This window comes from Micrasema longulum, unplaced genomic scaffold (genome assembly GCF_059751315.1).
Source record: "Micrasema longulum isolate JH-2025_06_02 unplaced genomic scaffold, ASM5975131v1 h1tg001035l, whole genome shotgun sequence".
Taxonomy (NCBI): Eukaryota; Metazoa; Arthropoda; class Insecta; order Trichoptera; family Brachycentridae; genus Micrasema; species Micrasema longulum.
In genome coordinates, this window is record NW_028278223.1 from 161,524 (window position 1) to 186,463 (window position 24,940).

At 31.0% G+C, this 24,940-nt stretch overlaps 1 protein-coding gene across 2 annotated transcripts in view; it reads left to right on the forward strand.

Moving 5' to 3' along the window:
- The first annotated feature begins 7,487 nt into the window (after positions 1 to 7,487).
- The window catches only part of LOC148277424 (ammonium transporter Rh type A-like), a 34,248-nt gene continuing 16,795 nt past the window's right edge, over positions 7,488 to 24,940 (forward strand). The window contains exons 1-3 of one of the 2 annotated variants that reach the window (XM_088232898.1): positions 7,488 to 7,686; positions 14,052 to 14,304; positions 19,565 to 19,756. In XM_088232898.1, coding sequence (XP_088089024.1) covers positions 14,136 to 14,304; positions 19,565 to 19,756 — 361 coding nt within the window. In that variant the 5' untranslated portion in view covers positions 7,488 to 7,686; positions 14,052 to 14,135. Of the gene's footprint in view, positions 7,687 to 14,051; positions 14,305 to 18,449; positions 18,694 to 19,564; positions 19,757 to 24,940 lie in introns of those variants that run through there. The other variant, XM_088232897.1, reaches the window with a different exon arrangement.

Here is a 24,940-nt window from a genome sequence, read left to right on the forward strand (position 1 = left end):
CGATAATGCTTGACTCAGCGTTACATAATGCACGGATCTTGACATTTTGAGTGAATTCAGCCTACTATCACTCTAGTTCTTCCAACTCTATACTTCGCTACCATACATAAGCGTCCATCGTGATCTAATGAATTCCATAGTTTTCTCTTTGTCTTTTTAAATGGTGACTAATTATATAAAATCTCGAAACTAGTTTACAAAGATTCAAACGTTCATACAGTAAATTTATTTTCGTCTCTCCTCTTATTTTCATAAATAATTGATGTTTTAATTAATGGCACGTAATTGAATGTTTTTGCCTAAAAATATATTTTTTTAAATACATTGTTTTTATTAAATACTCTACATTACATTTTATACTAAAGTCCGAGAAGGAATCAGAGCGCGAGCCGGGGGCGGGTGGTTAGAACAAATAACATTGAAGTCCCATAGTTATTTAATAGTCCATTTTTTAAACGTTTTTTTCTTAAATATTTTTATCAAAAGCCTATAAATCAAAAAAAAAAAACTAAAATAAATTATGCTTTTACTTCGAGAGGTACATTTGAAACAATTTTATAACTTTAAACCGCTCTCGTGAACAATTTACCAAATGTGACTTCCATCATTTCAGCTTTACGATACAGATGTTTTAATCTAATAAGTATTTAATTTTGCTTTCTTTTTTTTATCGATAGTAAAGTTTGACGCTCGATTGGCGAGTCTGTTTATACTTAACGCCCAAAAAAATACGATTAATACAAATAACATTTTAAAGTAATGGCTACTTGCCACAATTAAGCTATAAAAATTTACAACCGATTACCAGACGCTATCGAAAACAAGAGTGTTCAACAATGTTTAAGTAGCTATTTGAAATAAATATTCTGTTCCCAATATTCCTTTTTTTTCGTCTAATAAATAATCTTAGACTATAATACTTTAGATGCAACAGTGGCCAGACCTATACGCCAAAAAGATCTGGTAATCTGTAACACATTTTTAAATAATTATTTCTCCTCTAATGACTGCAAGGGAAAACATATTTTGAATTAAACTTATGTTTTTTATTACGTATCGGTAAATGCTGTTTATGGGTTTTTCTGTTTTTATTAGTTTTATCTACCTATTTAAAATCTTTTCTGTGGCCTTCCAACATTTCTTTTGTTTGCCCATGGTCTCCACTTTATTATTCTGGATGTCCACCTGCCATCATTTTGTCTCGCCAAGTGTCCTGCCCACTGCCATTTTAATTTCGCTGCACAATCCATGATATCCACGACTCCGGTTCGGCGCCTTATTTCTTCATTTCTTACTCCTCTTAGAAATATGTATGTATGTAATATTACAAGTTAAACACTAATTTTATTTAAATTCATTAAATATTTTTTCATTAACGTTTCCCATTACGAAAAAAAAACTGTTCCTGTGTACATAATGGGGAGTGACGTCTTACAATAATGTGTTTATTTTATTTTTAATTAATGAATATTTTCAGTACAACATATAAAATACAAAAATATATCATATATATAAGGTGTTTTTAATCAGTGCAACGTATTTTCTATCTTTTTTATGATAAATACTCACTATCAGGTTTTTCCTCAGTTTTTTTCTGAGTACATGTTTCAATTTTTGTCAAAAATGTATAAGTTTCTTTATGTGTTCATTATTACAACTAAAAATTTATTTTATGATTGTATATAGGTATACATATGTAGGTACTGTTTTTTTTTTGTTTTCATTTTTTTTTTTAGCACCACAACAGGCCAGGAGGCCCAATTACAGTGGTGAATTAAAATACAGAATACCCAGGCTTGAGAAAACTCTTTTTTTGTTTTCTCACCGGGAATCGAACCCGGAACCTTCCGTGCGTGAGTCAAGCGCCTTGACCACTACACCACGGAGGCTGGCAATACTATGTATATATATGAGTGGCCCATTTTCGAAATTCATGTTGTCCAGTTTTTATCACAAGTGAACTGAGAATGCCATTTTATGGCTTATTAAGGAAAGCACATAAATGTTTGACGAAAACTAACGAAACTTGGGATACGAAAATTACCTAAACAGGGCGCACAGCAAAGAAGAGGATTAAATAACACAAAAGAGCGTGAAAACTTGGGCATCCTGACAAATCTGCAATAGCAGAACACTTTGTAGACACCGGACATTTGTTCGCCTTTGAATTAGATTGAATTATTTAATTAGATTATTTAAATATATATTTTGAATAAACTTTCAACGTAAACTAATGACTACTGATGTTTTTTGCATAAAAACAAAGTGGACTTCATATGTTTATTTCAACTCAAAAAAGCATTTATATGATAAAAGTGGACTTTGGCGTTTTCCTTACGTATTAAATAGCTTATTCTGCCTGAAAACAATTTTCGAATTTTTATACTTCTTGTTTTACCAGGTAGTTAATTCAACAATGTTTGAGTATGTCCAAATGCTTGCAGACTAGCTGGATTTCCTCTCTAGGGAGTTATTCATATTTAAAGCGTTGCCTAGTAGGTAATTTGGTTCAAGCCAGATGAATCTGACCCGCATAATAAAGGTTTCAGCTCCTTTACTTCACAAAAATCTACAGATGGAAGAGTTGAGGAAATGTGTATGCTTAAACATGGGCAGAATGGTGAATGTTACATAGTGTGTAAAGTGGCCACAAAAACCAGCCAATGACAGGTCATAGGCCCTGTAAATGCCTAGACTTCCATATTCCCTTCTCGAAAATGTTTCTCTCTCTGTTGAAATAAATTCAATTTATTTATTCATATACATGTACATTACAGAATGGAAAATTTTAATTCATACATACAGAAATACTGAAAAGAAAAACGTAAAAATAATAATAATACATAAAAATAACATAAAGTATCCATAATTTATTCATAAATTAGCCACTGATGAATTTGTAGACGAAGAATTAAAACTTGAAAAAAACTTTAGTAAACATGAACACAATACGAGAATATCACAAAAATATCATATACAACCTTCTACAAGACAAGGACAGTCGAGATTAATAAACCATGGACTGAAATTATACAATAAACTACCAGACAAAACTAAAAAAAAAACTCAGACAACCAACCTTTACAAAAGATGTTAAAAATATTATTATCAACAGTATTATGTGAATTTTAAAAGTAAAAATATTTTGTTAAAATGTATGTAAGGGTTTATCAATGAAAAATTTAAAAAAAAAAACAAAAAAAAAGGGTAATTAGCCTAGCCATAACTTTTCATCATCATCATTCCCTTTCCGCACCTTATGGTGCTTAGGGTACTGTATTGGTACACTAATTACGATTACGCTACGGCGTATCTTGATCAGTTTTGTTACACGAAGGTAAGATGATTAGTCTTACACTTCAGGTACCAGTCCAGGGACTATGAAATATTCTAGTGTGAAAACACCCTTTCCAATAAATATTTCGTATCAACCATGTCGGGAATCGAACTCGAGACCTCTAGCATGGTAGACTAACGCGCTGACCAGGTCGACAACCTTTTTAACAGGTTTATAAGTAAGGCCCTTAAAGAATACGGCGCGCCGGCGCACCTATAAATGATGAAATTTTCATTTTTCAACTAAAAATCTTACTTTTGGATATAATATTTCTTGGTGTAATCTTGGCAGTTAAAAAAGGTCTTATGATTTGCCATTAACTGGTTTAAGAGATTAATTAGCTCACTGGGTAATATTCACAACTCAGCGTGTGTTTGTAAAAATGTCAATAAAGCATTAAGTTTGTTTGCTACACAAATAAAGCATTAAGGATAGTTTTATGTTTGTATTTCCAACTGTTTTTTTTCACGTTTATAAAGAAAATCTGTATATTTTAATTTACTAATAATAGGAAGTCCCAAATAAATATATGTACATTATTTTATTTGGATTAAATACAGTATTTGTTTCGATAGGGACACAACATATCAACTAGCTTCTGAAGCTTAATTGCAATACAAGAAATATTTACAAAATTATAGAAAGAATTATGAAATGGTTTATTTATTTATTTTTATTTATTTATTATCATTATATTACATACACGAAATTATAATTTATGTAAAGTTGCTTTGACTGTCTAACTAGGGTTATTTACCCCGTTCTAAAACAGTCAAAAAATATAAAATACAGTAATCAATTTATAGAAATAGTTATAAAGATACAGGACAAAGTGAAAAACAAAGTAAAAAATGGAGTAAAAACATGGTAAAAAATGTAGTAAAAACATAGTAAAATGTAATAAAAACATAGTAAAATTGTAGTAAAAACATAATAAAAATGTAGTAAAAACATAGTAAAAATGTAGTAAAAACATAGTAAAAAATGTAGTAAAAAAAACGTTGCAAAAAAAATAAATTATAAAACATTCGACATTCAAAACGAATGAACGGCAAAAGAACAAACAAAAAGATTTAAAATTTAAGTTTTTACGTTTGCTAAGAGAAGACGAGGAAGACCAACAAACAATGGGTGATGTATGTTGTTTTTAAATATGTTTGTAGGACAAAATAGTCAAAATAATTGGCTCGTATGAAATTATTCGTGAAAATAAATAAAAACTAGTTGGCGAAAAGATAAAAAGTATCGTGACATTCAATCCTCTTTACTTACTGCTTTCATCTAAAAGGGAATATCACCTTTAATCACCCAAATTTAGAATTAAAAATTAATAAGGGTCTATAAAATAATGTTGTTATAATTAGTAGCATATAAAATATTTTTAAATTTTTCGTTGTAAATTTCCGTGAAAATAGTTAATTGCATTAGCATGCCTTATACGTCACAATTCGGTTAAATTTCGACCTACGTTTGTAACCGTTTAAACTTAAACAAAACGTCGTCACAATTGTCAAGGCCAAACATGTCGCGTTTTCGTTGAGACGTATTTAAAAAAAAATAAAAAAAATATTATGAATGGACACATTTTTCCACAAAACGCTTATTGATTTTGAAAATTCAATATTTTTTTACTGAGTCCATTTCACTTATTTTTATCAGTGTTCGTAGTATGTGATATTTCTTTATTGTATTTGCTTATTTATTTATTTTTACATAAACAACATAAATTGCCTTTAACATATATTGAACATAAGTATGAAAAAAAAAATTACATAATAATACATAACAAAAAGTGATAAAATTGCATAACTATAACACATAAGCAACCAAAAATATTAAAGAAATAAATACATAAATATGAAAAAGCAAAAAAGGAAAACATTATTGTCTGTATAATATTATAAATAAAGCTATTAGGTCATTTGTTACTATATGTATGTTGAATTATCGGTTAAAAATAGTTGAAATAAAATCAACTCGTATTTTGATTTCCCATGGAAAGCGATGTTAAAAAAGTATCCGACTAAATTGTTTTTTCCTAGGAAATTAATTTGATTTCTAAAAAAGGACTCCTCGGTGTAATATTACAATTGATTTCCCTTGTGTTCTAGTGGTGCAATGGAGGAGTTATGAACATTTGTGAATTACTGTAATGTTGGTCTACATATATATAGATTTGCAAATGGATTGTGTACATACAATCAAACATTAGGTATGAATTCGTAAGATTTCCCAACATTTTGCACAAAATAACACAATACAAAATATCTAATCTACTATTCAAAAGTATTTCGCATTATTGATTTACTGATGCCTTAGAAACTTAATCAATCACATAAGGAATTAAGAATAAATGATTTACTAATGAAATACAGCGTTATTTATTAAACTTAATATCGGTAAACTACAAGTTACGTTGACCGAATAGTCAGGATATATTGTTATTGTGCGATTTTCAAAACATCATGACTTTCAATCTATTGAGAACTTTTAATGTAAAGTAATTATTATTTTGATGATAAAAGTACATATTAAAATACCGCATCTGTGACTTTTGATTTTTTTTTGTATTACAAAGTGGACTTGAGATTTTTATTTCAACTTTATAAAACATTTTTATGACAAAAGTCGATTTCGGTGTTTTATTTACCTTTAAAATTACTAAAGCTAGGGTTTCCTAGGACAGCGGTGCCCGTATTTTAACGGCCGTAGTAAACGGTGATGCGGTAGACAGCCGTCGTAACGTCGACTAGAGAGTGGTTTCCTAGGGAAACGGTGTTAAATGGTGTTAATAACACCGTTTTCCTAGAAAACCACACTCTAGTCACCGTTACGACGGTTATCCACCGCATCACCGTTCACTACGGCCGTTAAAATACGGGCACCGCTGTCCTAGGAAACCCTAGCTTTATTGCGATAATTTCTGCGTTTTTACTTCAAAACCGTAAAAAAGTCGACTCCCGCGTTTTATCCTCTAAGTTGGAGATAAAATATTATTTAAATAAAATTACATCACGACTCTTGTAAACGGCAGATTTTTAACGTCATTACGGAGCCAAGGTATCATAATTTATTTTATCACAGTACATAGGATCTACTCTGTAAAAATCTAGGAATTATCTGTAAGGAAGTTAAACTTAGAAAAAGATTCCTTGGAAGAAGAACCCTGATATTTTAATTTCGTTATTTTAAAAACTGTCCGATTTTCCAAAAAAGTGCGAATTCAAAATAAATGCACAGATATTATGAACAAAATATATGATTGGGATATTCTTTACTCAAACTTTTCTTCAGTTAATTAATATTATTTAACAAATCTTGGCTATACAAGTAAAAGTAACCGTTTGCAAAAATGACGAAATTGAGATTATTGTCTTTTTGACATCGTATTAGCTCAATGATTGACTGGTAAAAATGGCAAGTCGATCTGAAACTCCTAAAAGAATTTAATTTGTAAAATATGTGACCATTTGATAGAAGCTCACAGATTTTTGACAAGTAAAACTGACCAACACACATAATCACTTTTATTAAGATCCAAAGAATTGACCAAGTAACAGTTAGTCAATTTCACTTGTAGGTGATGTCACCAGTGAAAAGTTAGTTAGAGTTAGAAGTTAGTAAGTTAGTAAGTTAGTATACGTTTTGTGTTTGACAGATACGGTTTTTTTTTTTAAAGTTCATTAATAAAATGTATTCTTTAGATTATTACGTAACACTTCTTAATTATTTGTTCTTTTTCATTAATTTTGTATTTTTGTGTTTATTTAACCTTCATAAATATGAAAAAATTGATTATTGAAATAAAAAAATCACAAAAACATAATTTATGGTTATAAAATAAAATACTACCTCCCTCAATGAACGAAACAAAAATGATTATCTGACAAATTTTACAGGTAAAATTGACTAAGTTTTTTTTTAGGAAGTGGAATCCAGCCTTGTGTATACACATTTGGGCATACAAAATATTATATTAACATTATTTTTAAGTAAATGGCATTTTTATTACTGTGATATATTGGTATTAATGTATTGCCAAACGTTGGGAATCATTGTTCGTGTCCGCTCAGTAAACCAATCACTGCATCGTTATCAGAAGGGTCAACAAAGTAGGATGTTTGGCTCAGCAAACATGACAGTGTACATCGGAACCTCTTACGCGACGGAACAAGAGGTTGTACGCAAACTTGCGTACGCGTACCTACTGACGTACGTACTCTGGAATATAACTACCAACTACCACCCGCGAACCCGCGTACTCTAGGATTAACCGCCGGCGTACATATTCGAAGTGCTTGATGCCCCTATATCGCTGTCGACAAGCAAACATGTATGAATAGTGAATTGTAAGTGGTTTTGGAGTGAATTTCAATATGATCTACTTTAAGGAAGGGCAGTAAAAGCTGTGAAAAACTTTTAAGATATTTTATACGTTCGCCGACTTGTATATCTTGGGCATAACACTTCTTTAGTAACAACACCGCGCAAGTCATTTTTGTTATTTTTACATAATTATCATTCCTTTTCCGCACCTAATTTTCAATTTATTTCAACAATTTAAATTTATTTCAACAGAGAGGGAAAAAGTTTTCGAGAAGGGAATATGGAAGTCTAGGCATTTACAGGGCTTATGACCTGTCATTGGCTGGTTTAAGTGGCCACTTTACACACTGTGTAACATTCACCATTATGCCCATGTTTGAACATCCACATTTCCTCAACTCTTCCATCTGTTGACTTTTCAGCCAATGACAGGTCATAAGCCCTGTAAATGCCTAGACTTCCATATTCCCTTCTCGAAAACTTTTTCCCTCTCTGTTGAAATAAATTTAAATACGAACAACTCCCTAGGGAGGAAATCCAGCCAGTCTGCAAGCATTTGGACATAATCAAACATTATTTCAACAATGTTTGAGTATTTCCAAATGCTTGCAGACTGGCTGAATTTATTTCAACAGAGAGGGAAAACATTTTTGAGAAGGGAATATAAAAGTCTACGTAAAACCTATCATTGGCTGGTTTAATTGACCACTTTCCACACTGTATAACATTCACCATTTTACCCATGTTTGAACATCCACATTTCCTCAATTCTTCCATCTGTTGACCTTTGTGAAGTGAAGGAGCTAAACTATTATCACGTGGGTGAGATTCATCCGGCTGAACCAGATTACCTAATAGGCAACGATTTAAATATGAATAACTCCCTAGGGAGGAAATCCAGCCAGTCTGCAAGCATTTGGACATACTAAAACATTGTTGAATTAACTACCAGGTGAAACAAGAAGTATAAAAATTCGAAAATTGTTTTCAGGCGTTGCCTAGTAGGTGATTTGGTTCGGCCGGATGAATCTCACTCGCATAATAAAGGTTTCAGCTTTTTTACTTCACAAAAGTCAACAGATGGAAGAGATGAGGAAAAGTGTTTGTTCAAACATGGGCAGAATGGTGAATGTTACATAATGTGTAAAGTGGCCACATAAACCAGACAATGACAGGTCATAATCCCTGTAAATGCCTAGACTTCCATGTTCCGTTCTCAAAAATGTTTCCCCCTCTGTTGAAATAAATTCAATTTATTTATTCATATATATATATATACATTACAAAATGGAAAATCTTAATTCATGCATACAGAAATACTGAAAAGAAAAACGTAAAATTAAGAATACAAAAAAATAACATATAAGTATACATAATTTATTCATAAATTAGCCACTGATGTAATTGAAGACAAAGAACTAAAACTTGAAAACAATTGTAGTAAACATGGACTCAATACGAGAATATCAGAAAAATATCATATACAACCATGGACTGAAATTATACAATAAACTACCAGACAAAACTAAGCAAAAGACTCAGACAACCCTTACAAAACATGTTAAAAATATTATCATTAACCGTAAAATGTGAATTGCTAAAGTCAAAACATTTTGTTGTGTAACCCGTAAGGGTTTATCAATGAAATTTCAAAATAAAAAAAATATATCCAGATATTAATATGTTAAAAGAGTAAAAAAATCTTGTATCGAAAAACTCCCCCAGAGACGTGAAAAATGTCAATGTCCAAAGAAATATTGTTCAACGTGGATATAGCCCTTCCAACAGAAGGCTTCCGATTTTCAAACAGATGTATATATCATTTGATATTTAATTATCAGTACGGCCATGTATGAAGCAAAGTGTAGTCACATGCACAAAGTAATAATTCCTAGATTAACCACTCTTAAGGGGTAAGTTTCAAAATAGCACCCACTGTAAAATTGTTCTAAGAAATTTGAAACAAACGATTATTCCAACTTTCGAAATAGCGAATTTCATCATGCTGTATCTCTCGGTCTTTCACGTTTTCCGCATCCTCAATACTTTTAGCTGTTCTTTGGCTGTCTGTTGGCTCTAGATACCAAAGAAGCATCCCTTTCTTGATTTTGTCAACAATACTTGCCTCAGCCTTGCAAAATACACAAATCTTGACCTTTTCTTATTTATTTGTTTGTTTACAATTATATTTTATTAACATTTAGAGGAACACAAATCCCAACCCCATGGGACCAAAGACCTGCATTAAGTGGAGTTGAATAATCTTTAACAGTAGAGCACAACAAGTTTGGTGCAGTGCACGTACCATCGTTTTACCACGAGGGTCCTGAGAGATGGGATTTCGACAGAATTTAGCCTACTTCTCTCCGCTCCCGAACATGAAGATCGGCACCAGGACTCTATAGTCAACTGTCTTTTTGCCCAAATATTGCCTTAACAAATAACCTGTTATATTAACATATTACAACAGAGATCAAGAACATTTAAGAGAAGGTAATATAGAAGTCTGGGTATCTACTAGACTTATGACCTGTCAATGGCTGGTTTAAGTGGCCACTTTACACACTGTGTAACATTCACCATCCTGCCCATATTTGAACATCTATATTTCTTCAATTCTTTCATCTGTTGATGTTTGTGAAGTGAAAGAGCTGAAACCTTTATTTATGCGGGTGAGATTCATCTAATTGAATTATTTCACCTACATACTAGGCAACGCCTGAAAATGTTATTTTTTCAATTTCTATACTTCTTCATGGACCCGGTGGATTTATTAACAATATTTTGAGTTTGTCCAAATTTTTGTAGACAAGGACTGGATTCAACTCCCTGGGGAGCTGTTTTTATTAACATATTTCAACAGAGATGAAGAAAATTTAAGATGAAAGAATTGAAGGAATATAGATGTTCAAATATGGGCAGAATGGTAAATGTTACACAGTGTGTAAAGTGGCCACTTAAACCAGCCATTGATAGGTCATAATCCCTGTAGATGCCTTGACTTCTATATTACCTTCTCTTAAATATTCTTCATCTCTGTTGTAATTTGTTAATATAAACAGCTCCCCAGGGAGTTGAATCCAGTCCTTGTCTACAAAAATTTGGACAAACTCAAAATATTGTTGAAATAACCTGTTGATTTTAATGATAGTTAATTCATTTTGGTGAGTTATTTCTGAATCGTTTTGCTTTGTTTCTAATTGTTTTATTTTAATAGGTGCGAAGGTTTTCACGGTCACTGTTATCAATGTGTTTATTTTTTGGGTGATACCGTGTGTGTTGGATTTGTTCCGACGTTTCGGCTACCAAACTGAATATTGTTTTATTTATTCGATTTTTTTTTCAAATATCCGTCTTTTTCGAGAACTCGCGTAGTAAGCACGAAGAACTAAAACATTCGAGGTATTTTGTATTTTCTCGATAATATTTTCTCAACAGAAACAAACGAAAAAACTTTTTAAAAAAACTAATAATATCGTGTGGCCAGACCTTAAAGTAATAATTGAATAGAGTCGCGCATACGGAGAAAAACTATTATATGATTGTTGACCGCGAAGTTAGCTACAGATTACAGTCATACAACGGGCCGTAGGTACTTGGATTGAGAATTGCGAGAGCAAACCGAAACCGTCCATTACACGTTTGTTGTTAAACTAAAAACCAAACCAAAAATTTGAAACGCTTTTGCTCTATGCAAAGCAATAGAGCTTAAGGGCTTCTCGAGAGAATTATTACTCTGAGACCTGACAATGGAATCATCTCCCGTCCAATATCAAATGTAATAAATTTCTTCTCTTCTTCTTTTCCACATCTGTTCCTAAGTGGAGCATGTGGACATCACCAGTTGCCTCCAGGAGACCCTATCAACAACCAACACTCTCGCTTCTTCCCATGTCAATCCAGCGTCCCTTAATTTCGCCGAATAAAGTCTAAAGATCGTAAAAATTAAGTCTAAAGATTGACCGCCTTCCAGCACGGCGTGATCCCGCAGGTTTAGAGAAGAGGCAACTTGGGTTCAGGTTCTCTTGAAGTATGCGCAGCACGTGTCCAAGCCAGATGCACCGCCGCATCCTCAAGACGCTCGTTATAGGAGGCTGCTGCGTCCGTTATCGAACTTCAATTTTATTTATAAAATCGAACCACCTTATACCTAATATTCTTTTCAAGCACTTACTCTCAAAACTCAGAAGTTTGGTGTTTTCAGCTTTGGTAAGGTGCCAAGATTCGCACCCATATACGAGAACTGGCATTATACAAGAGTTGAATAATCGGCATTTCGTTTTGACCGAGTATAGACTAGAGTTCTAGACAACACGCATCATGTTAAAAGTTGCTTCAGCAATTCCTAGGCGGGTTGCGAACTCTTTATGCATGCTTCCATCCTCAGTTAAGTATTTAAAGCTGTCAACTTTCTTAATCCTCTGTCCATTATTATAGAGAGGCTGATCAGGGTCAGGACAGGATTAGTTGCATATAATCTGAGTCTTTTTAGTATTAATATTAAGATAATAAATTTAATATACAGTATCTCTGTATAAATCGTGTCTAAAAACGTTTTCAGTACATTATCTTAAAAATTAATTTCTACTTTCTTTAACTTTTTGTAAAAAATGTAAACTGTACATTAGATATCTCAATTCATCACTATTACTCAATGGGAAAAGGAATAAAGAAGAAAGATATAAGGAGGAGAGATTAAGAAAGAGAAAATATATGTGTATTCAGACGTGATTTAAACTGAGAAACTGTAGTAAGTACCTAGTAACATATTCATAGTGAATGGGAGATGACTCCACAGTCGAGCCACATGGTCACTATATGAGTTAGATAAGAAAAAGGAATTGTAGGTGGGTATTAAGAGGGTACTTTGAGAATTAGAACGACCAATATGACGATATCAAATCAAAGATCACAGCAGTCGCAAGCATACTACATAGATTTGGAGAAACTCTTCCCATCTCACTACTACGTGCAGTGTACTATGCAATGATTCACTCACACTTATAGTCCTTAAAATGTAACATGATTAGAATGACAATTGTCTGAAAAAGTGACGATATAACTTTGTAGTAACGTCAAAAGAGTTATTTATATTGACACACGAAAAATCATTTGTATCTGTAATCATTGTAATATATTTGTTTAATACAATGCTTGAAAAATAAATCAACATTAATATATAAAATCAGCTTTAAAACTAAAATAAACCTAATTATTAACAGCGTTTTTATAAGGTTACATCATTTTGCAAAAACGTTAGAGATGGGACAAATTGATCAATGTAAATTGATCTGATAAAAAAATAGTTTATTTGATGTTGTTCATGAAAAAAGTATAATTGCCTTATTTTTTGGTGAATAATTGTGTTAAACACACTATAAAAGGCTTATTTTTATATCAATTTTCGGAAACAGAGTTTCATGATTGCATGAAATAACTGATAAAATCGATTTGATTAGTGATCAGTAATTTCCTATCACTAATGAAATTAGTTTGACAGCTGTCATTCTAATCAAGCTATATTTTAAGGACTATAGTGTATTTATCATGCATATGGGGCAATAAGAAATACACGAGTATATAATATTCCAATAGAAATGCACATATAGACATTGACAAACTGACCCGCATTTTACCTTTTAGCATTAAACTCGTACCTTATTACGAAATTGCATATACACATATTCAAATCATAAGTAATGTATTTATCTTAAGGCCCAAAATGAGTTATTGTAACTCATGTACATGTAATGTATTTTGATATAAATGAATAAAAAAAGAGGTAAACTATGAACTGATAAGCGTTGAAATTTTTCACGGTAGGTCTATGAAATACAATGAACAAAAGTGAGAGGGAGTGATGGTCTCTCCCCTGTCTAATTTAGAGCCATTTTAGTTGCCTACGATAATCAGAAATGTGGTCGTATTTCCTAAGACCAAAAATATACCTTATCCATGTATTCTGAAGTCAGACAAGTTTATCGAGTTGCTCACAGCTTATATCAATCATGGAAACTGGAAACATCAGCGTAATCTAAAATAGGTAGCAATAATGCTTGTACAAGCACGAACGAATATGATGTATACACATGCTTGTTACTTTATCTGATAATTTTTTTTATCCACAAATATATTGAAATATTTTTTTAGTTTTTTATTAGTTGGTTGAAAGAAATGGTAATTTGTCAATACCCATGTTAGCTAATATTCAGACAAAATTGTACGGAAAGTTGAATGAATTAATAAATAAACTTCATAGTCTAGTAAAATTCAGAAAGAATTCTAAACACATTTGGACAAACCTACTCAAAATATGTATTACAAATAGTATGTACCTGGGTTATATAAAAAAATATTTAAATATTTACCATATTATTTATTGTTTCAGGTGACATCTGTTGATAGATTTACAAAACACTATCAGAGAGACGAATATCAACTAAACATCTTTAGTTCTGAAAAATCCCGCTAGATGGGATCATTGCCAAAAATGGTTTCCTCTGTGAAATTTGACTTAGCCATCATTATAATATTTCAAATTATCCTCATTATTCTTTACGGGTTCCTGGCTGATTATGATAAATCTGCCAACGCCTCCATCCCTAGGAACAAGCCGAGTGAAATGAATTCGAATTATGCTAGTAAGTATTTACACTATTTTCAACATACATAGCATCAGAAACCCCTTTTCCATGAAAAAGAGGCAACGAGCATGTAAAAAAGCGGAATAGTGAACCAAAATTCCGCGACTAAATTAGCATGTATGGTAAAAGTACCATTACACGTGCTAATGTAATTATGTAAAAATATAATCATTTATTCTAAATAAAACAATATTAGCATTTTTAATCATTATTCCTGTCTGGGGAATTTAAAGTAACAAAATATGTATTAAAATAAAATATTCTAAGAGGTTATATTGTTGCTACATCAAACCAAAACCTTTACCTACTCATAGTAAAAATAATACGTGTGAAAAGGTCACGAGTCAAAAGTGTTCATATGAAATAGGTTAACCCTGGGGTATACCAATACCGTAAAGCCATTTTGTGGATTTTTATCATTCGGGTTGTTATAATAGGTTTTGGTGATTAAAACGAAGAAGAATATGGCAGGTTTAATTTAATACATTTCATTTATCAAACCAACTTTATCATCATCATGTCCGCTCGTCTCCGAAATTCTGACGTAAACTGCCGACGAACAGTCAGCAGTGGACGTCCAGGACGTCGAGAACCTGATGTCTTGTAAAGTAGGCAAGCATGGTTTAGGCTCTCAGGAAGCATCCGCAGTATACGGCTCAGCCAACTGTATCGCCTCCGCTTGATAGCAGTTTTAACCGGAGTTTTCTGCGTCCATTCTCCTATTACTTAATTCGTCACAAAGTCAAACTACCGCACACCAAAGATTCTACTGAGACCCTTTTTCTCAAAACTCAGTATTTTGCAGTTTTGGGCCCTAGTGAGGAGCCACAATTCGCATCCGTAGAGGAGAATAGGTGTTATGCAGACTTTATATAGGTGGCATTTGGTTTTCCACTGAGTAAATATTCGATCTCTAGAGAGCCTTCATACTGTTGAATATGGTGCACACTACCAGTTATTTTTGAACTGGTAGTGTGGCTAGCTAGTAGCTAGCTGCCAATTTCTGTAACATTTACTCCCAGGTATTTGAAATTCTCGACCCATTCGATGATTTATTTTGTCAGAGTCAGGGAATTTTTGACATCAATGCACGAAGTGTTATACAATACGTCGGTTTTTGCAGTATTGAATTTTAAACCCATGCATGCGGAGTTCCTGTTTAGCTTAGTGATCTGAAGACCCCCGACTGAATCGTCAATTATAACCGCATCATCGGCATACTCTAAATCACAAAGTTTTTGAAAGGTCAAGATGGATATTCATTGATCTAGTGGATTAAGTCCTTAAGGATTATAAAAAGGAACGGTGCAAGGACACAACCTTGCTGAACTCCGGTGGTAACCTCAAACCAATCTGTGACAACATCGTTAATTCTAATTGCTTTTACTGCTTAAATCTTAAATATATTTCATGCCAAAAGCATAGTTGATAAATTCTTGACCAATCACGAACAATGGCTTTTAAAAAACATGGTTTTCAATTCTATAACACAAATCAAAATAGTGTCCGTTTGCCCCTGTTTGTTGATGTTCATTTACCCCGGGAGGTAATATATTTATGTTTGCGGTGTGAAACAAAGGTACTAGCTATATCATTTTATCACCATCTCATTGACACATTGGTCCGATTATTACACAACCTCACAAAATTCACTATTTTCAGTTTTTGTAAACACAGTATTTTCAATTGGAGTTTTAAAAAAAAACATCGGTAAATATGTGTTATAAGCACTCACTCACTATATCTCAGTTGTCTTAAATAATAACCAAAAAATTATATTAAACCACCTGATGTCGACCAATTGCCATATAGCGCCAACGAGTATATTTTGTATAATTTGACATAGCAAACGGCTGACTATAGGCAAGAGGCGGTCAAAAACCTTAGCCGTGTTGGTATGCCTCCCTGTTGGTTTGCCCCAGATTGACCCTAATTTAAATATGAACTTGGTTGGGTTGCTAGCTTTTATGATGATTTTCGATCTGCTCCTTTTGGTATTAATGTCTTAATAAAATATACAAAAAATCGATGCGGATTTATCTTCACTCCATTTCCTTATATATATTTTTTTACTCATTTGATGGTTAAAAAGGCTTCAGAACCCCAAATAAAAATATTTTATTTAATTTTATTCATTTTTTATTTTAAATTGTGATGATGCAATTAAGAATGAAATATATGATAAAGCAGTTTTAACTAAATACTGTTTTATTTATGTTTCAGCTTATGAGTAAAAATGAGATCACATTATGTATAAAACGGTTATAAGCTTTTGCTTTAGAGCAGTAGAGTCAAAAACACGCGTCCAGGGTTCTGGTTATATTTCACAAACAGAACTGTATTCTTCATCAATATTTTATTGAAATAAACGGCACTTAGTGCCTTTAACATATTAGTTACAAATACAGTTAAATATACATACATGTAAGTATAATTATAAGTAATACAGAGCATTTAAAACAATTAATTGACAAATTAAGAAAGTCTAAAATATAAACAACATAACAAAAATTATTACCAGCTATAGAATTATCGATAAAAAATTATAATTTGGTAGTAGAAATACTTTGAACCAGTTAAAAAAAAACTAAGAAAACAAATGTTATTATTAGGTACTAAACGATAAAAATAAAAATAAATTATATGTTTTAATATTTAAAACTAATACTTACCTAAGTATTTGTTTAAATAGTATATATTTATATATAAAAAATATAATGATTTTTATAAATATATAAAGAGAATTTAAATGTAGTACTTATAAATAAAATCAAGAAAAGAAACGAAAAAATAAAAAAAACAATTTAAACAATTTTGAACAGTATTAACAAATAGTTATCTAGAACCCATGAAATACAGAAGAAGAGCCGTTCTACATGAACTAAATTTCACGTGCATGAGTCACTAACGTCTTGGTACTCATTGCCTAGAGTGTGAAGTCTATTGATGACTGCACTTTTACCATATATGATGTCGAAGTATTGTTGCCACAGTATTGGTAGGTTTGCCGAGTTGTCCTTTTCGGAACATTAAAATTAAATAGTGATAAAATTAAAATTAGTGGGGTTATGAATATTGTTAGTACCTGAATAAATACATTGTAACAAAATAATTTAAATACTGAGGAATTTTTTTTTTTACGTTTGAATACAAGGAAGTAATGACTTAAAAATATAGGTACATCCTATAAGCCGGAAATATAAAAGCAAAACTAAGAAGACATTTCTGAAATCTTCACAACAACTGTATTGAGGCGTATAAATTTAACAAGAGACAATGTTTGCTGAGATAAATTCCTTGCGCCAACCCTGTCTAAGAAACTTCCGTTTGTTTGTTTGTAAAACAAAAAAAGATTACTAAACTCAAGGAGTGACTTTTGCTCCGAAGAAAATATACTACCGAGTATTTATTTCTATCAGAAATATGGATACTGGGGCATTCTTATTGAAACTACTGACAACGCTTGGTCACAGAAGAATTTTTGTATTTATTTTAAATAGTTGTGAACAGTTCAAAATTCATTTTGCGAAACCACTAAAGTGAACTCAAGTATCGTTAATTTGGAATTTTAACGCGATAATATGTAATTAGTAGCTAAGTTTTTTCATTTTTTATCGGGGCAAAGGAATATTATATGATTTTAATACTGTTTTTAAAGAGGGTATTTTATGATGAGAAAAAATCAATGTTATAAAACCTAATAGATTTTTAAGCGTTCGGTAAAAACCGTATCTCATTTTAAAGGTGTTTTTATTAGAAACATTTTTTTTAAATTTTGTATTGTGCTTAGAAACTAAATAAAATATTTTTTCGTCGAAAATTAAACAAATCGAGTTAGATTTTATTAATTAATACTCAAACTAATTGATTAATATTTTAATCACTTCAACCTGATACTGTAAAAACTATTAGAATTTCAAAAAACTTTCAGTCAAAGCGGATTGGTCTATTTCTTGATTAAAGTGTAAAACCTATTTCTACTGTCCATAAAGACAATTATCAAGTATTCACAATATGGAACTGCTATTAAGAAATGGATTATGGAGATGGTTACTTATTATAGGCAAATCTAAATAAAATTAAATCTTCGTTTTCTTTTTAGTTTTTATAAGGTAACGAATATAAAAATATAAAACAAATTCAATTAGTGTTTTGGATGCAACAATAAATATTTATGTTTTGATGAAATGAAATCTTCAAATAAACGCAACTATCGCCAAAATAACGCGATTTTAAACCGAATACAAATTCTAAAAATGACAATTTGCTGTGGATTTTTTCAAGCTGCTATTTTCATTTTCTTCGTGGGATTTGTAAATTATACACCTCAAATAAGAAGTGAGCTAAGACCCGATGACGTGATTAAAAATATAGTTAACATAATCGGTAATAAAATTTTATTTTACATGTAATGCATAGTTTACATAGTATTAGTCCTTATTTAGTACATACATATTAAATTGTATAAGATTTAAAAGAAAAATAAATGCCAATTACGATCAGTTGCACTAAAAAGATGCTAAAAATTTAGAAACGCAAGAAATACCCATAATTTAATTTAACTTAAATGCAACCGATCCAATAATGAATAATCAATTTGTAATTCATTTCAGTTTACATATAATTTGTGTATTTTAATGTTGTTATTAAGTAATATAATATAATAGTAATATGTAATAGTCCGTAAGGGTAAATAAATAAATTTTCTAATTAAAAAAAATATTCCATCAAGAATTATGAATCAAAAGACAAACACCATCATGCCGGAGAAATTTTTTTTTAAAAATATTGTTTTCATTATTTATTAATTTAATTACTTTAATTCGCACTTTATAAACCATATTTCAATTAGGATTTCGTACCGTCTTCTATTAATTTCAAAGATCAAATTATTTGGTGTATTTGATTATGTCTGCAACTAAACGCGTGTGTATAATTTATATTTCATTATTATTATTGTTGTTCCTTGTACCAACATTAAAATACAAGTAATTAATGTTTATTTTAAGTCAATATATATATTTGTTTCTTGTTATTATTATAACTTAATACGAGTTAGCCTAAAAAGCCATAATGAGTTCGTGATTTTTTAAACAAGTGTTATTAGACGAATAATTTTTATTAATCGATTTTCACTGCAATCGCTATAGCAATAAAGTGTCATATGCACCATCAGGTGCTAAAACCGTAAGAAAGTAGACAAATAGGATGACGAGCATAATTTTTCCAAAAAGTATTATTTTATTTAATTTTTCAGTGTTCCAGGATATCCACGTTATGATATTCATTGGTTTTGGATTCCTGATGACCTTCCTAAAACGTTACGGCTACAGTGCAGTTGGCTTTAATCTCCTTCTGGCTGCCCTTATGATACAGTGGGCAATAGTCTGCAGAGGATTCTTCCAGATGGAAACGGGGAAGGTTCTCGTCAGCCTGAAAACTCTCATTGGTAAGTTGAAGATAATACTATGAGTAACAATATTAAATTTTACTGTCTAATAAGGAAATATCACATACTAAGAATTCCGATTAAAACATATGAAATAGATTTAGAATAATTAATTGTATTTTCAAAATCAATGTAGATATTGTGGAGAAATGTTTTCATACATAAATGCAAAAAAGAAATTTAATAAAAATACATTGCCAGAAAAACGCGACGTGTTTGGCCTTGGTTTTGGTGACGTCAAGATTCGTGATAATATTCTAAACAAATTTCAATGGCCAGGAACAAATAAACATGAATCGTGACGTTTTGGGGGCGTGGCCAATGGAATGACCGTTTTTGCGGGAATTCAAAATTACAAATTTAAAAATATTTGTTTTGCTACTAATAATTATCAAAAAATTTATTTTTTTCTGGACTTAATCTACTAGCAGATTTTTAAACCTTCTTGGCCTAAGGGGGTATACGGAGTCCCCCAGGTAGCAATAATTTTTGGTAATTATCGTATTGATTTTTTTTTTTGATAATTCTATCCCGTAATATTAAGAATGTATTAAAATTGAAATATCGAAAAAGTTTTCAGCCTAATTCTTTCAAGAATATTTCAAATTTATCTTTGTTTTCTCCATGTGCAAACGGCAAACATTACAATTTATCACCTTACGGTTTAATAATCTTTGATATGTTGCTTAGTTTGCACGTGGGTTTTTTGCTATTTGGTGGCTTTTTTCCCAGCCATAACCACATAAATCCGGATTTCATGCTTCACATTTTACATGCATTCCCCCTTCCGACTTCCCGATGTACCACCTCATTAATGCGTAGCTCAACAAGTCTAAGTGAGAGCAGCGCGATGTCAAATGCTTCCTCTAGCAACAGTATAAATTCTTTAAAATAAGGCGATGAGGATTGTATTCGAAGAAATATGTACTATAATCTAGAAATAATGCACAAAGAAATTGGCTTGCTTGCAGTTAAGCAACAAATAAAATATGATGTAGCAATTTTTATGCATAAAATAATTAAGGGGATAAATGAAAAAAATATATAGTCAAATTTTACCAACAATGTATCTAAAACTAGGGATAAAAAAAAAAAGATTACCAATGAGGAGAAAAACAGAGTCTCAAAACTAATTGTACAAGAGATTGAAGCTGTACAATGAGTTACCTGAAGAAATAGAAAGAATTGAATTTTTTTTTTAAATATGTTCTTGAGAAATTACGATGAAAAATGGTTACGATGAAATATTATCAAAAGTTTGTATTAGTTCTTAAGATGTTAGTTAACTAACTTGAAAATGCATAAATAAATCAATTTTAGCTGGGGTATTCCTGGAACTTGTGGATTTTTTCACGTTCAGGCTTGGAAAGATTTAACATACCTAAGTAGAATAGTAAATATTACACCATGTGTAAAATGACTTAGACAAGCCAACGACAGGCCATAAATTTGTAAATCCTATGAAATCCACATTTCCTTATCAAAAATGTTATTTTTATTTTTATTTTATTTTTATTTTTTTTTATTTTTTCTTTTATTCAGGAAACATACAGAACAGTTACAAAGTTTAATATTTTACACAATTAGACTTAATTCTAATGGACCAGTGAAGTTTCCATATTAAAAAGCAATTATATGTAAGGTCAATTATGAAAGTATAAAAAAGAGAAGGAATTATATTAATTAGGAATTATATCTCTCTAACGCATCAATCAATTAAAAAACATTTTATGATAAGTAAAATATGAACATTTAAACTCTCTCTTCAAAATACTATTTGAAAAGTTATAAAAGATGCGAGTCTTCTGATAAAAATGAAAAATGTTACTTCAATAGGGAAACAATAATGATTTCAAAGATACGGCTTCAACTTGAATGCATTGGGCGTATGTTATTAATGATCGCAATTTATAACGATGCAAGAAATATCGTAACTGCATTCATTTACAATTTATTTATTTCATCCATTGCTCATTTATTTTGTTCTTTATTTAATTTGCTTGACTTGTTAGAAAGAACGCATTAATCTCGATTTGTGCCTTAACAAATATTCTTTAAGAGTATTCATTATTCGTTTTCTTTTATTGTCTTTTATTTCGTCAACTGTGTGTCCGAGTGGATGAAGAAAACTGTTTCGTTTGTGAAATAGAACCAGAACCCAGGACGAATGCTTTCGACTCGATGGCTCCTGAAAAAGGAAATCAGGGAGAGGTACGTCCGCCTCCTAGTGTAGTGCTAGCGCATTCACCTACCATGCTTGAGGCCCGGGTTCGTTTGCTGGCAGGGGGATATGAAATATTGGTTTTAAACGTGGTCCTACACTGCAATATTTCATTAAATAACAGATTATTAAGATATGCTGCAAAAAGGTAGTTCGGTGATACGGAAAATGAATATATTTTTTTCTTACCTGCGGTAAAAATTATAGCATTAAATTTAAAGGCGAAAATTTCTCTAAATTGAAAAAGAGAATTAAATTAAATTTATTTTTTTCTTTTCTTTTTTTTTTTATACAAATAAATATTGACGTTTTTATGATTTACCCAAATATTTAATTTTTAGGGGCATTTTCAACGAGTTGTAAATAACTCACTATTAGAAAATGGAAATAAAGTTGGAGTAGAGTGGGATTTGAACCACAACCCATTGGTCCGTAAGTCCGAGACACTAGCCACAGGACTACAACCCGATTTGGATGACATGTTCTTTTAAATTAACCAAAAATAAAGTATTTTGAAAGATTTTCGGTTTTCGGGAACCCAATTAACCAAACATGATGATTTACCGAAGAGATCTAGTGACGTCACGCGTGGAGTAATTAAAAAATCACAAAATTTTGAAAAGTCATAGTGATGGTAATTTTTTAAAAATGGTTTAGTTTGAAAAAAACCACTGAACTTTATCATTGGTGTACAAATGCAGTGCCCTATGCACCATAAGGTGCATACGCTTTCGTTTAAAGATTTTAATGGTTTAATGATTTTAATATGTAGATATCCCTATACCTAAAATACTGAAAGATTCTACTCAAAATGCTAGTGTTGAGATTTTGTTTTATCCGTTTATAAGCGTATGACTGATCACCTTACCTTCCAGGTAATAAAATTGATCCAGATACACCCGCAATTGGAGTATTTATGCAGTTTCCTATGCACCACAGGGAGCAGATAGAGAAATGGTGATTTAGTTGACAACTTGTGTGTCAAATGTGTGGAAGAAAATAATATTATATTATAACAATATTTTATTGTTAAAATTCTCGAACGGTAGCTCAATATAACTCACCTATTGTTAGATCTCAGAATACCGGGAATGAATATGCATCATATTTTGATATATTTAGTTTATCTCTGCCTAACTTAAAAAATAAAGTGACCTACATATTATTATAAAAAAGGAGCAAATCAACTTCAGGAAATTGGGTTAGAATAGTTATAATTTGATTGATTGAAGTATTTTGTTATTTTATGGGAAATTTTTTAATTTTTTAAAATGTATTTATTTAATCCAATATATAATACAAATACAGAATTTACAAAAGAAAATGTGTATACAATAGGTACATTCAATACTATTTCCTTTTTATTTATGGATGTAGCCACTCCACTGGCCCGCAGGCACGTTCCGGAGTATCAGTGTATTATTGATTTTATACAATTTGGCCAGAACACCCGAGTTGAGATGTGAAAAGGCCATGAAAAAACGAAGAAAAAGAAGATTTTATACAATCATAATAGTACACACTATATATTATAAATTTAATTACTTTAAAATATGTATGTTTTTCTAGTAATTTATAATGTGTATAGTATATTAATATATCATATTTGATTTTTTTGAACACTCTTTAAACCACATATATGTAAATAGCAGAAATGCCGTATATAAAAAAATAAAAAATATATTTCTTGTTTTTTTTACATTCTTCTAGTAATATTAAATTAGTTAATAATTTTTTCAACATTGTATTTTCAACGTATTTTAATATTTAACGTATTTTAATTAACTTACCGACTCTCTTCACTTTTAATTGTTGCGAGGCAAAATAATTATGTTGTTCAAAATAAATACTTACATACGTTTTATTACGCCCCATACCTATTTTCGTTTCTTCTTTAAAATATTGAATTAGGAAGTTCAGAGTAGTTTTCAGTATGAAATTGGAAACAAAAATGCGTCTCTAAAATACATTTTTTTTTAAACTACTTTTAACTACGTCACAAGTTCTTCCGAATCGTCCAATGATAGTGTTGCGATAGATTTCCGGTTTCCGGAAAGCCAATTCACCAATCAGAAGAACTCCCCGATTAGAACTTGTGACATCACGGGAGGAGTAATTTCAAAATTACAAAACTTTAAAAAAACATAGCGCTGATAATACGATCCATAAACAAATCAGTTTAGTTGAATAGTCTACTAACAAATAAACTATTTATTTTTTTATCTGGATACCAATTTTTGTATTAGCATAATATTTATTCTAATGTGACTATTGACTATTCTTAATTCTATGCCACAAATAATGTGGTAAAGGAGTTCTTACAAATATTAGTATTTTTAAAATATTTAATGCGTTTTATTTTATTTTCAACTCCGAATAAAATTTAGTTTAATTTACAAAATGCTTTTTGTTTCGTATTAAAATTGAACATACCTACCTTATTATGTGCATAAATCTAAAATTTAATATCATTAACATATAAATACAATTCTACTTCTTAAAGTTTGTAAACCTATGAAATGAGATACATTGCACATATTATTTGTACCTACATGTACGAATTCCTTTTGTTTTTACTTTACATTTTATGCATATATATATATATGTAATTTCATTGTAATTCTATAAAAGGCCTTCGTCCGCATCTATAAAACCATTTTGATGTATTACTAATGTCATATTTTGGATAGACGTAACATCCCAGACCAATAAGGTGCATTTGAAGGAATTTTAATAATAGGAGTTTGAGGTTAGGAATATCAAAAGAGTTTAGTAGGATTTCGGTGTTAGATGAGAGGAATTATTGTTTGGATTCTTTAGGGAAAGGGGAAGGGTATCTTACATTTACAGAGGAGCAAAAACTTAAAGAGGATGAAACCCTTGCTCTACATACTTTTAGTTTTTATATTTTTCATCCTGCGATCTTTCTCATATTATTTAACCATCTCATTGCTGGATTGAGA